Source organism: Rattus norvegicus, chromosome 15 (genome assembly GCF_021556685.1).
Source record: "Rattus norvegicus strain SHRSP/BbbUtx chromosome 15, alternate assembly SHRSP_T2T, whole genome shotgun sequence".
In the NCBI taxonomy this organism is placed as follows: Eukaryota; Metazoa; Chordata; class Mammalia; order Rodentia; family Muridae; genus Rattus; species Rattus norvegicus.
In genome coordinates, this window is record NC_141548.1 from 81,432,385 (window position 1) to 81,446,252 (window position 13,868).

Here is a 13,868-nt window from a genome sequence, read left to right on the forward strand (position 1 = left end):
ACATAAAGATACAGAAAAAAAAGATAATTTTACATTTATTGAATTGTCAATTTAAATAAATTAACCAAATCAATGCTAATATAATTATCTCCTCTATCAGAAAAAATGAATTCCACCCCTCCTCAAAGGTTAAGATGTAATTATATAATGCATATTATATAGCCATCTTTTTTAAAAGATTTATTTATTTGTTTTATGTAAATGAACACACTGTCACTGACACCAGAAAAGGGTTTTGGATCCAATTATAGATGGCTGTGAGCCAGCATGTGGTTGCTGGGAATTGAACTCATGACCTCTGGAAGAGCAGCCAGTCCTCTTAACCCCTGAGCCATCTCTCCAGCACCTCATATAGCCATCTTAACATTGTCATACACAGTAAATCCCTTAATATTTAGACTACCTTCAAAAACAGAACTGAACTCACAGAACTATACAGAATATCAAAAGGACATGCCAATAACACAAAATAATTTTATTTTTGTCACTGTCAACAAACATGTATCTCTGGTTTATTAAATATTACTTACGTACTCATTAAAATACGTTTACATTTAAAAATGTGACACAATAAGGAAGTTCTCTATAAACATAATCCTTCCTCAATATATTTCCTACTTTGTTTCACACATAACTTAATCTACAAAGTCATAAATAAAATTACCAACTCTGTGGTCTAGAAGTACATACATACAAATTGTGAAATATGAGAAAGTACTTTTTGATTTAAAAAATAATACACAATATCTGCATATCACTAATCAAATGATTCTTACAAGTTCTTACTGTCTCCCAACTTGGAAGAGATGCCTGTCAGTTTACTTAGGAAAGATGTCATACTTAAAAACCAAAACAGTGACAAGGCAAGACTTGGTCGAGCTCAGGTCTCCCTGTGCTGACTGAGTAGCTCAAGCCGGCCTGGGAGCTGCAACTCCCCTGCCTCAGCCTTCTGAGGGCAGGGCTCCTGTAGCTCAGGTTAGTTTAAGAGCACAGAGGAAATAGCTACTTAATTACTAAACGGTGTGAAAACCACCTTTGCTTGTCTGAAATAAAAAAAGGTTTGGCATGGAATCAAACTTAACATTTAAGAATCAAAAAATTCAGAATACATATTAAGCTTGTGAAAATATTCCAGTGAGATTTTGTAACAGAACAGAACCAATACTATTGTAACAGTTTTGAATTTATCTTTGACCATCATTTTGATGAGTTAAAGTTTTAATGATAAAAATGACAGAAAATTTTTCTGCAAATAATACTTAAAATCACTGGTATATATTTCATTAGTTTTTGTTGAGCAATTGGAAATCCTACTTCTTCAGAAAATCTGAATTAATCTGTTGAAATACACCACCTATGTAGTGACTTAACAGCCACTCAAGATTCACTAGTGAGTTATATTGTTTTTATGCAATAAAATTAAAAAGGAATTTTGCATGTTTGCTGTTTTCACTTTATACATTATTTTGTAGACTTTATTTGGGTATAAAATTTACAAAGAAAAGCATTTTCAGCTGCTCTCATTAGATGGTTCACACCCTGGCATTTTAAAATTCCAAGTTTCAAAAAGTTCTAAGTTTTAGGCAACATTCAAATGATCTTCTTTACAGCTTTAACTGCCAAAACCCTGCGCAAAGAACTAGATATTCTGGTAAGGAGACGATTAGAGGCCGTGTTTCTGATCCTATTTTTAAAAACAAGATATGAAACATAGAAAAGCAAACTCCACAAATGGCAGGCAGCTCAAATCCCATCGACCTGCAGCTCAATGGAACATCCAGCCAGTTTTTATGCTTAAACAATCCAAAAGTAAGGTTTATAAGGAAATGTCAACAAGTCGTAACTACTGCATGTCACCTCTGATGCGATCCGCTGACTTCACCCAGGCACAGCAGCTGTGCGTATCCAATAGATGCTGTTTAGAAAATCCCAGCTAGCGGAGCTATGAATAAGGACTACATAAATAAGAGCCCGGCAGCACCATGGAGCTGGGGCCGTTAACAACATTAAGACATGGTGTCAACACACGTGCTAGTTCTTTCTCAAGCCACTTCCCGCTCAGCTGTGGTTTTATAATTCTTTTGAAAAGAAAACATTTTCTAGGCAGCATGCATCATTGTCATTTTGTATCTTGACTACAATGGAATCTTCGAATGTTCTTGCCAAGCTTGACATCTCATCAGGAATTCTCTGGACGTCAGCTTGTGTTTTCAGCAGCCTAGAACAAGAGTGCAAGAGCCATTATTTAAGATCCATGGTTAAGACAACCAATGGAGGTAAATTGATCAATACTATACCATATTTAACAAAAGCTAGCTATTCCACAACACAACTCAAATAGTTTTATTGGAAAAATACAATGACTTTTATTTTTTGTTGGTAGTATCAAGATGTTTTAAATTCACTGCTAGATCACAAACAGAAAAGGTCATTTATATAACAGAGATCACGTAAAATGTACTACTTCTTTAACAGTTAACACAGAACTTGTTTTCCAAGGTCTTCATTAGTTTGTTTTATTGTAGTGCAAAGACAGAATTAAAAATGAGAAAGACTATTAAGCTACAAATAAAGAATACCAGCAATAGAGAAACAGTGAACATATTTGTAATTTTTCTTCCTTTTTATTTTTTAATTTTGCTAAAAGGTATTTATGGTATTCACTTAAAAATATACATAATTTTATTGTAATGAACTCAGCAGTAGAGACATCGCACCTGTACTCCCAGTCCCAAACTCCATATATTTCACTGATACAGTGAGAATATCCTTTCTGAAGCCATGAAACTTCAATTAGTGTTTTACACTTCACTACCAATTACATTTTTATGTACTTTTGCAGACGCAGGCCCACACAAGGAGGGGGACAGCATGACAGGTAAAACTAGAGAAACAATGAACTCTGTATTTTCTTTCGTGACTCTTGTCCTTTGCTGGCATTTTTGTTCTTCCTTATCACCCAAGATGGTCCTTTCTTGGTCTTCTTTCTAAGTGGCATAGAGTATCCCTTCCAGCTGTTCACACATGCACTACCACAGACTAGGATTTGCAGGAGTGAGAATGTGCAGTGTGGTTTTCTTTCCCAGATTGGGTGACCTCACCTCCTAGGTGTGTCTGAGTCACCAAAAACTGATCTGATATGCTTTCTAGGATGACTTGAAAGACCAAGCATCAGCATCTATCTGCTGGCAAGCGCAGCACTTGGGAGGCTAAGCTCCAAAGAGCTGGAGCTAACCAACCTTGAACTCCATGGAGAGAAATCCTGCTTCAAAAAACAGGAAAAAAAATGAAGACTTACTATAATTTCCTAATGCCAATATGAAAATGGTCAATTTTATCTTAGAAACACATGCTGAATTTTTAATGTACTTCTATTTCTATTTCCTAGTTTAAATTTTTTTTAGCTATTTTAAGAAAATACAATAAAATATTGGGAAAATCATAAATAATGCAAATAAACCTAAACTTTTCCTTTACAAGCAACAGAACTGACCTTGCTTTCCTTAGAATCATCGGCGCACAACCAGTCCTGAATTAGTTTCTTTTTCCCCTCCAGACTTACCACACAAGAGTAAGAATATAGTTTGAAAATTGTTGCCAGGTGTCATGGTTTAAATATGCTTGGTCCAGGGAGTGGCACTATTTGGAGGTGTGGCCTTGTTGAAGTAGGTGGGTAACTGTGAGCATGGACTTTAAGACCCTCATCCTGGCTGACCATGAGACTTCCACTAGCAGCCTTCAGATGAAGATGTAGAACTTTCAGCTCTGCCTGCCTGAATGCTGCCATGCTCCCACCTTGATGATAATGAACCTGTAAGCCAGGCCCAATTAAATGTTGTCCTTTATAAGACTTGTCTTGGTCATGGTGTCTCTCCTAACTAAGACACCAGGTCTGGTGGCACTCTGGAGGTAGAGGCAGGCTGATCTCCATCAATTTGAGGCCAGCTAGGGATACATATGAAGACTGTCTCGAAAAAGAAAACATTTAAAAAGCTGGCTCACACAGTCTTTGTCAGGCAGCTCGAGTTAGAACTCCAGTCTACCACTTAACTATCAGTGGCTGAACTGCATTAAAAGCAGCTTCGGTGTCCTAAGCGGCACATTACTGTCACGGCATGACTAGAGGAAGTAACGCCAACACAACCCGAGCCTATGGCTCTCTAGTACCAGGGAGTACTCATTTAACTACCACCACTTACTTCAGAGTTTTTTACATCCTGCTGTGACAGCTATAAACTGAGTTTTTAAAAAGATGACAAAGAAGGCAAGTAAATTTTAAAAAAGGCTGGGCAAAACTGTATGAAATACTCAGAAGTGCAATTAAAAAAAAAAAAGGTCCCACCCATGCTCCTTAACGAGAAATGGCTGAAATTAAGGCTCCCAGGGATGACCGCTGACAAACATGAAGCAAAGGCAAAGGTGTGAGGTGGTAAGGTACAAATAAAGACACCTGTTCTGGGAGAGCTTGGCTGGATGATCTGTCAGGATGGTGACACACATCCCACAGCCCAGGCGTTTTATGCCTAGGTACATGGCTAAACACTGCACACGTATAAGCATGAAGAGACAGGAGCTACAATAATGCTTAAATAAGGCTCGCAGTAGCACAACTCAGCATCCACTCTGCACAGAGAGGTACACTGCTGTGTATTTGTGGAAGGAAATGCATTTGCACGAAAGGACACATGACACCGTACACATTTATGTACGGTGTACATAAATGAACACCGTAGACCTAACAGGAAAGGGAAGAACCCAGTGGAAAGTGTAAGATTCTGTTTAAATGAAGCGTAAACTTGTTAGACGTCTGGCTCAGTCAGTGAGACTGATGAATGTCTACTTTAGAACTCAGGATGCTGGGAGGGAAGTGAGAAGGGGGACTGTGGAGGAAGAGGGATTCCTACAGTGCTGGCAGTGACTGCCGTGGTTATGGACGGCTCTCTCTGTTTGCGCACGTGTGTCTGCAGTCAGCACCGGGTCTTCCAGTCGCCTTCCAGCTTGGTTTACCAAAGAGAAGACTGTACTGACTGGTCTACACTAACTGGCCAGCAAGCCCCCGGGACTCCACCCCCACCCCCACCCCCACCCCAGCCCCACCCCCACCCCCAGCTCCAGGAAACATTCCTGAACCCGGACTCCTATTGGATGCTGGAGATCAAAATCATGTTTGCATCTCAGAGACTTTACTGAGCCATCTCCCCAGCCCCTTCTGTATCTCTAAATCAATATTTACTCTGTAAATATATTTGGTCTACTTTTTTGTATTGGGTTTAAAAATCAGAGACCACACAGATACTATTTTCAAATATGGTTAGATTCATTGGTACCAAGGATTAGAACTTGAACTTAACATTGGGCACTAGGCTCAATTCTAGTCAACGCAGAAAAATTCTAAAAATAGTGAGAAATTTCGATATCATGGTGTATCAATAATTTTTCTGGTCTGAACATTCACCTTCTGGTCTTGAGACTTTCTCCTGATAGCATTAGAAGAGATTTTTCACACAACTTGTTAGTTGCTTCTAGATATAGTCTTTTTATTTATAACAAACTAACATGCAAATCTAACCTTGAGTGCTTCTGTACCCTTGCGCAGCTCCTTAATAACAGATGATAAGGCTTCTGGGTTGATTCCTTGTTCACAAAGCCGTACACAAATAGACAGCGTTTCCATATCTAAACCGGTATTCAAAATTCTTGAAATCTCAAGCAGTACTGAAAAAGATAAACAATTTTTAAAAAGCATAAACACTAAAAATAAAAATGCATGTAGCACTTCTGTTCTTTTTCGTAAGGGACTGTACAGGTTTTATTTAGGCATATTTATGTATATACATGTGCATGCAGTAACAACTGGGAAAGCACTCGAGACCCTGACTTTGAAGGAGAGCAGGGACGGCACACACCTATGGGAGGGTGTGGAAGGAAGAAAGGAAGAGAGAAATATGGTAATCAAATTATAATCTGAAGAGTTAAAAAGATAAGTTAAAGACTTTGTTGGAAACACTTTGACATGATATTTGTAACTTGAAATTCAACTCTTTTCATTCATCCTTTTAAAAAAAATCTTTTACTAGATTATTGTTCACGTAATCTGAACAATAATCCTGGTTCTGGTTTCCCCTCCCTCTACTCCTTCCAGTTCCTCCCCTCTTTTGTATCTCACTCCCTCTCCATTAGCACTGGGAAACAAACTGGCTTCAAACAAACAAGGAAAAGAGCGCAGGAAAAGGCACAAGGAGGAGTCAGAGACCCACTCCTTTGGATATTCAGAAATCCCACTTAAAAAAACCAACCAGCACTAAAACTAGAGCCAGAATATACACAGGCCAGGCGCAGACCATGCAGGACCTGGGCATGACGCTTCACTCTCTGTGAGTTCATAAGAGGTGAGTTCATTTGATCTCGAGGGCCTGTTTCCTTGGTGTCTGCCTCAGCAGGGTTTCCTGGGCTAAAGGTTTTGATGTGGATAACCATTCGGGTCTGAGTCTTCCAAGCACTCTAACTTCTGCATAACATGTGGCCGTGGGTCTCTGTAGTTTATCTGGTCTCTGTAGTTTATCTCCCTTCCTCACACTCCAGAGGACGCTTCTCTGATGCTGGCTAAGCAACTGAATGACTGATGCACTTGTGTGTATGTGTGGGTTCCCATAGGCACAGTGTACGAGCAGAGGTCTGAGAACCACTTACAATTCACTCCTTGCACCATGTAGGTCCTGGGGAACAAATTTAGGTAGTCAGGCTTCCTGACATGGCGCCTTTACCTAATAAACCATTTTGCCAGCCTGGTGCCTCAATCTTAAAAACTTAAAAGATAGAAGCATAACATGCCTTTGATGGAAATGCCAACTTCTCACCTCTGCGCTGCCTTAACAGTTAAGCTTCTCTGCACACTTCCCAACTGACATAATACTGTGGTAACTGTGATACATCTGTATGTACTAAATTTTATTTCAAAACAAATTCTAAAAGAAATACTCAGCAACATAGGCATTTAAAGCTTTAGAACCCTTCATAATTTGACATAACTGCATCTGTTGGCCTTATTAATAAAAGCTTGTATAAACTTCACTTTTAAACTTTGTGTATTTATTTTATGTGCATGAGTGTTTTGCCTATAGGTATGTATGAGCACAACATGTGACCCTAACTTCATTTTCTACTGCGTTTCTTGGTAACCCATTAAAATATCTGTCTTCAACATGAAAAGCAGCAGCAGAACCTGGGTTACCCAAGGGCTTTTCCGGGGACCCTCTCCTTACAGGATACACACAATTACATTAACTTTGTTACAGAATGGTTGTTTCTAACAATGTGCTTAGAATTCACACTGACTGATAACGGATTACCTGTTGTACACATTCCCCTTGCATTATACTTAGGACGTTATTTCCCATGCAAAGAGAATTTATCATTATTCTGGTCCAGCACTTGAAAGTTGACTTCTCCCTTTCAGAAACATTTAAATATTCAATTCCTGTAGTGTAGGTAGAAGAAAAGACCCTTTCTCCAGAAATAAGCCAGTTACACCACAATATAAATTGTTGGATGATATACCCTTTCATCACTAAACTGCAATTGCTACCTTTACTACATAAGATGTTCTCAGGGGTCTATATAGCATATTTGTGTCATTCCTATATCATTAATTACTAATTTTATACTGCACAGAGTAGATTAAATACTTTTGCCACTTTCATGCATATAAGCCTTTTTTATTCTCAAGGTGAAGTCAGACATTTTCATGAATTTCCAAAACAAGTTTATTGGGATTCCTGCTTTGGTTGCAGGAAACCATGGATTATTTTGGGGGAAATGGGCAAGTTAACAATATTTAGTCAATCACTAATTTAATTCTAAGTACTGAAAACTGTAGTATTCATGTAAACATCCAACTTTCCCTAGTTTTCATGTCTCAAAGTTCAATGTGAGCCTTAAAATATGTTTTCCATGTCAGTATTAAAATTTTTTGACTATGGAATACAGTAATGCCTGTGGGGTTTTTTTCTGCTAATGGTTTGAATTTTTCTCATAACTCATTTTCCTGTTTCATATAAGCAGTGATTATAAGCCAGATACTGTAAATTTACTTTGTTGGTAAAGGATGTGTTTTATGTTTCTGTAAGTACTCCTGAGCTTATAATAAATATAGTTACCTGGAAACAGATTCTCTCAGGTCTAACTCTTCACATCAGTTGGGCAGAATCCAAGCACTGTAGTCAAGAGCTGACGCTGCTACTAAGGTAAGACCTTTCCATACACTCTACTCATTGCTTCACAAATTGTGTTTTCCTCGCTGGCTGGTAGAAGGTCTTCCAGCCCTGTGAGAGCATAGTACTGTGTTCCCTCTGCTATCCTGGGTGTTTTGTGCCCCTCCCACCTGGGTCTCTGGGTGGTAAATGTGGTAACTAAGCTAAGGCCCTCTGCACTATGTCCTCATCTCCGAGACTGCTCGCTATCCCAGCTCCCTCTCTGTTCCCTTATGTGCTCGGCCTTTCTGTTTCCATCTCCTTTTCTGTCCTCTGTCCCTGCTTCTCTGTCCTCAAGGCTCTGCTCCCATCTCTGGGCCTGTTTTATGTCCACTACCTCTTCTCCAGGCCCTCACTCCTCTCCCTTCCCCCAAATAAACCCCCTTTATACCAGATCTGTTGCACAGTGTGATTTCTCAGGGGGACACCTCGGCATGGGCCCACCAGGTACCCGACCGCCATTATACTTCATAGCTATGACTTACAATGACTTTCTTTTTTCACCTACCTAAGGTACCTTTGTGACATTTGGATGAAGGCTCTTCTCAGATGGGAAGCTCCTCTTGCTCACAAGCTCTTTGATCCCCTCTCAATACGGCCCCAAGCTCTCTGGACAAAGGTTTATAGAGGCATCTTAGCTCAACACACAGATGATGCTTCTCCATCTCTGAGGGCAGACGGTGCATTTCTGCCTGATAACTGGCAGAGCAGCACACTTCCTCAGAATCCTCCAGACCCTACTATGGTTCCCTTCTGCTCCTCCCTTGTAGGGAAAACCTCTTTCTCATCAATGGAGACTTCCTAGTCTTGCTTTTGAGTATGTATGGCTGTGGAAAAATCAAATTCCTCCCACAGCACGGGCAAACAAGTTACATGCCTGCCTGCTCCAGCAACTGCAAACTTTACCGTGAGTCCTACTCACCTAGCAAACCAGTGATAACAAAAGATTAAGTCACTGTTGGGAATCTGAAGCAAGCAAAATGATAAGGAGAAATACATTCAAGCTTGAAGAAAAACTGCTACCAAAGGAAGAGACGGGATCCCAACTTTGAAAATTTCATGTTGGTTCTCATCCCAATGACTTAACTGCACTAAAACCTCACGCATGTTCTCCATTCATTAAAAATAAAAGCAAACAAACTTCTCTGGTCTTCATTTTTAAATGGTTTTCTATTCTGTGCTTTTTTACTTTACAGCAAGTTCTCTCAGAAAAGGTAGGGATGCAAAGCCTTTCTCCCAGCAGGCCACCAACTAGACCAGTTTCCCTCCTCAGACACTATTCACAACACACACTGGTGTACTCAGCACTCCATGGACACTCCGGATGAAGAAAGAGAAAGCTCCGGAATTTGACGTCACTCTAGGCTACACAGCGAGAATCTGTCTCAGAACACAACCCCAAACCTACAATGGTACCCTTGTGTCCATAAATTTACTTTATGGTAAGTTAAGCTGTGGAACATTCCAAGATCCTATCAGAAGGGGCAAGATATGGTGGGCGTTTAGTGAAGAAAACACGGGGCAGTACTGTGACATAAGGTTATCTCTTAAGTTGCTGGGGTGGTAACCCCTAGAAACCGTCAAAGCCACTGCAAATAGCAGCACCACATATTGATGGAAACTAGTAAAATGAAGTAAGACAAAGAAAGATGCTTGCAGACGGGATGGCAGCTACTGCAAAAGAAAAAGCAAACAAACAAAACTTGATGAACGCTTGACCTGGTTGTCTTATTTTAAATACCCACAGTATCCCTTGGAACTACAACTTTATTTTAATAAAGAAAATAACTATGGGGTCCCAGAGGTGCGAAGCTGCAGAACCACAGCGGAGAGAAGGCAATTCCGAGGCTTATTTTCGTACCAGTGGGTGCGCTCTACCCATTTGACGCGGGCGCGGACACACCCACAACAGCAGTCACCCGTGTCGCCCGGTCTAAGGAGTGGGAGATGGGGACCGGAAGATGTCCTCATACACTAGAAACAAACTGCTCCTTACTGAAACGCCAGAGACTGAGCAGTGACCGAAGGTCCACGACCCCTTTCGCCCGGGACTTCAGTCGCAGGCTTCTGCGGTGCCACAAGCACGCGCCAGGGGCCAGGCGGGTCGCGTGGACCCAGGCCGGGCGCGCAAGCAGCGGACGCGAGGCCAGAACGCCCCGCATGCGCCAAACTACGCCGCAGCGGAAGACCGGCGCTCTGGGGCCGCCACCTTCGAGGTCGCCGTGGGTCCCTTCCCCGTCCCCTCGCAGGACACCGCTAAGGTCGACGAGGGGACCACGGGGCCCTCCACGACGCCCCCACCCGGGGCTCAGCGCCGGGAAGCGCAGGCCCGGTAAAAGGAGCGCGACATGCACTCACCGTCCATGGTCTCCCTCACCGCGTTCAGGTTGGCCGAGGCCGCCGCGCCCGCGCCGCTACCGCTAGCCATGGAGAGGAGAAGCCCCCGACCGGTGGGAGAAGGCCTGACCCGGAACTGGAGCGCCCGCCGTTCGGCCCCACTATCTCACCGCGCGGCCGCGCTCACGCCGCCCAGGCCCCGCCCCCGCCGTCCAAGCCCCGCCCCCTCGCGCAGAGCGCGGACGCCTGACCGCGTTGATTTGAATTTGGAGCCTCGTTCCCTTGCGCGGAACGTAGAGCGAGGAGTTAGCGTTCGAATTCACCCCACCGCCTCGACGCCATTGGCTGGTTCGCGGACGGCGGTGAGACGCGATTGGCCGGTGGCCTCTCCCCGCCCCGCGCCCTGGTTGGCCGGAGAGCATTGAGGGAGTTAAAGAGTCGGCGCCTGCGGTGGGCCCTGCGGGGTGCTAGAACTTCCACGTTACCCACGAATGTCGGTACGTCCTCCGTGGCCCCTGGCCTGGACTCCTGTCTCGAGTTGGACCGCTCTGGTTTCCTGGCTGCAGACGTGCCTGTGCGCTCGCCTAGGTGTGAAGGGGAGCAGAGAGAGGGACGCCTGGAAGCTGAATGGTCGCTGGAAGTGACGTCCCTGCTGGTACGGAGGGAGCCCGCTCAACTTTGGTCTTCCAAAAGTAAATTCTTTCTTCTTTTTATCCCCCGCTTCTGGCTGCAATCCTGTTTGGAAGGAGTGCAGCGTGCCTTTGGATCCTGGCGGGAAGTGGTCTTCGGGAAAAGTAGTTTAAATCCCCACCTGGATCCACCCTGTCAGTCATCTGTTCAAGTGAAGACTAACGTGCCAGTAGTAATAATTGCAGTTCTTTATGGGATTACGTGGGTATCCAGAGGGTGTTCATAATATTTAGTCTGGAGAAAACGAATAAAGAGAACGGCAAATAGGAGTCGTTTGATTGGAAGGTGCTTGAGTTTAGTGTAATCAGATTGAACCAGACCTCACTCATAACTGGTTGGCTGGTTCATATATGCCGCCTAACTTCCGTGCATGTGTTGCTTCCTCAGGAAAATGATAGCACCAGTGCCTTACCTCCCCAGCTTCCAGGGTTAGCTTCTCAGGATCATCTGAGAAAACGTACAGGATTAATTCTCCTTTATAAACATAAACTAACCCCAAGAGGATGCCATTTGGAGTGAACTCTTTGTGAGATGTCGAATGTATTTTGTCAGGATTAATATCCATGATACTCAGTAATTTTAACATGTATACTTTTGATTTCTTTTTAGTTTGCTTCCTGGGCTATGGGAGATGTCAGCGAATTAAAAATGCAAATAACACCAGCAACTCCAGGAAGGATCCCTGTTTTAAATCCCTTTGAAAGTCCCAGTGATTATTCTAATCTCCATGAACAAACCCTTGCTAGTCCTTCTGTCTTTAAGTCCACAAAACTACCAGTAAGTTTTTTCTTGCCTTGTGTTTACAAGTGATTTTAACTGAAAGTAACTACAAATAATTTTAAGTGTAAATACAAGGAGAAGATGGCACCGAATCTTCTAATGGTTCTTTCAGCAGACATGATCTGAGCGCTCTTACGTGTATAGGTGGGCACCCAGGAACTGCACACACCAACATAAACAACAGACAGGCTTTGCAAGTTACCTGGTCACAATTGAGCTACTCATACCTCAGACCAAAAACAGCAGCCAAGAGCAATAAGGAGACAGATACGCCATGTTCTAATAAGGAATTACGGACACCAAAATTTGAATTTCATATTATTTTTCTGTCATAAAATAGTGATACTTTTGCTTTCTTTTGCCCAGCCATTAAAAAACATTTAGCCCTATTAAAGCTCGCAGTTACCATAAAAGGAAGGAAACTCCTGTGCTGCTGGAATAAACGCAACAAAAGGAGCAGTTTTGAAATCGTGACGCATGTGCCATGATTAATAGTCATCAGAAGGATGGGACATGGGAAATGAGGCCAGGCTCCCTCAGTGCAGCTCTTTCCACTTTGCCACACCGGCAGAGTTCTTTTGATTTGTTCACCACGCTCACCTTGAGAAACTAAAGCAAGGGGTGCTGCTCACATTTATGTCAGTTTGACCTAAGCTCAAGTCTCAGACTCGATTGAGAAGGTGTGTCCATTAGATTGCGCTATAGCCAAGCCTGCTGGACATTTTCTTAATTAGTACCTAATATAGGATGGCATGGTCTGCTGTGGATGGTTCCGTTCATAGGCTGGCAGTCCCGGGGTCTAAAAAGCAAGCTCAGCACTCCTCCATGGCTGCCTCAGGGCCTGCCTCCAGGTTCCTGTCCTGTTTGAGTTCCTGTCATGACTGCCCTCAAGGGTGGTGGTGAACAGCAATGCCAAATAAGGCCTCTTCTCCCCAAGTTGATTTTGGCCATGGTGTTTTATCCCAGCCGTCGTAACCCTAACTAAGACACCAAATGGCTGTTTCCTCTGCATTTTATGTCAGCTCAGACAGGGAAAAGTTGTGCACGAGCCAGATACAGCTTATATAGTCATTTCGTTGATTTGGCCTTATGATATTAACTGATTATGATAAAATTTTGCTTATTTTAAAGTTGTCTAAATTAAAATTTTCTTAATCAAAGGTAAATATTGGAGGCTGGGGAAGATAGCTCGGTGGGTAGCACGTTCGCCATTTGCTGTGCAAGCACAAGGACATAAGTTAGAGCCCTAGAACCCCCTGTCACAGGACTGCTGGATGTTTGTCAACCTAATCAGGGAGGGGATTACAGGCCGATCCTGGGCTCCCTGTCTAGCCAGCCTAGATTACTAATTGGATATATCAATGCCAGTGAAAATCCTGTCTCAGAAAACACAATACCTGAGATTGGCCTCCAGCCTCCTAGGGTGCATGTGCACGCACATGTGTGCACACACACAAACATGCACACTTGCATCCATACAAACATGTACATAGATATGCACACAATAATAAAAGAGTGCTTTCAATTAAATTGGGTTTGGTTCTGGTTCTGGTTTGGTTGGGTTTGGTTTTTCCAGACAGGGTTTCTTGGTGGATCAAGCCCTCCATACCAGGCTGGCCTGAAACTCACAGAAATCCACCTGCCTCTGCCTCCCGTGGACTGGGACTAAAGGCATGTGCCACCACCTGGCATCGGTTAAATTGTAATTAAACTTCAAAGCCAGAAATTAGAACCTCTTGCCCACTTCCCTCTGAGTATATTGTAGTTACACTTTCAGATTTGAGTAAGGTTTGGGATCCGCTGGATAGTTAC

At 42.8% G+C, this 13,868-nt stretch overlaps 2 protein-coding genes across 5 annotated transcripts in view; one reads left to right on the top strand and one right to left on the bottom strand.

Moving 5' to 3' along the window:
• Positions 1-454: 454 nt before the first annotated feature.
• On the bottom strand, positions 455-10,746 carry Mzt1 (mitotic spindle organizing protein 1). The gene is given in 3 exon segments (NM_001399557.1): positions 455-2,218; positions 5,570-5,715; positions 10,608-10,746. Coding segments are annotated over 3 exon segments (237 nt in total). The 5' UTR covers positions 10,678-10,746; the 3' UTR covers positions 455-2,197.
• A 256-nt stretch (positions 10,747-11,002) lies between these two features.
• Positions 11,003-13,868, top strand: part of Bora (bora, aurora kinase A activator) — a 40,227-nt gene continuing 37,361 nt past the window's right edge. For 2 of the 4 annotated variants that reach the window (XM_087585835.1, XM_087585832.1), the window contains exons 1-2: positions 11,003-11,241; positions 11,886-12,053. In XM_087585835.1, coding sequence (XP_087441961.1) covers positions 11,901-12,053 — 153 coding nt within the window. In that variant the 5' untranslated portion in view covers positions 11,003-11,241; positions 11,886-11,900. 4 annotated transcript variants of the gene reach the window in all.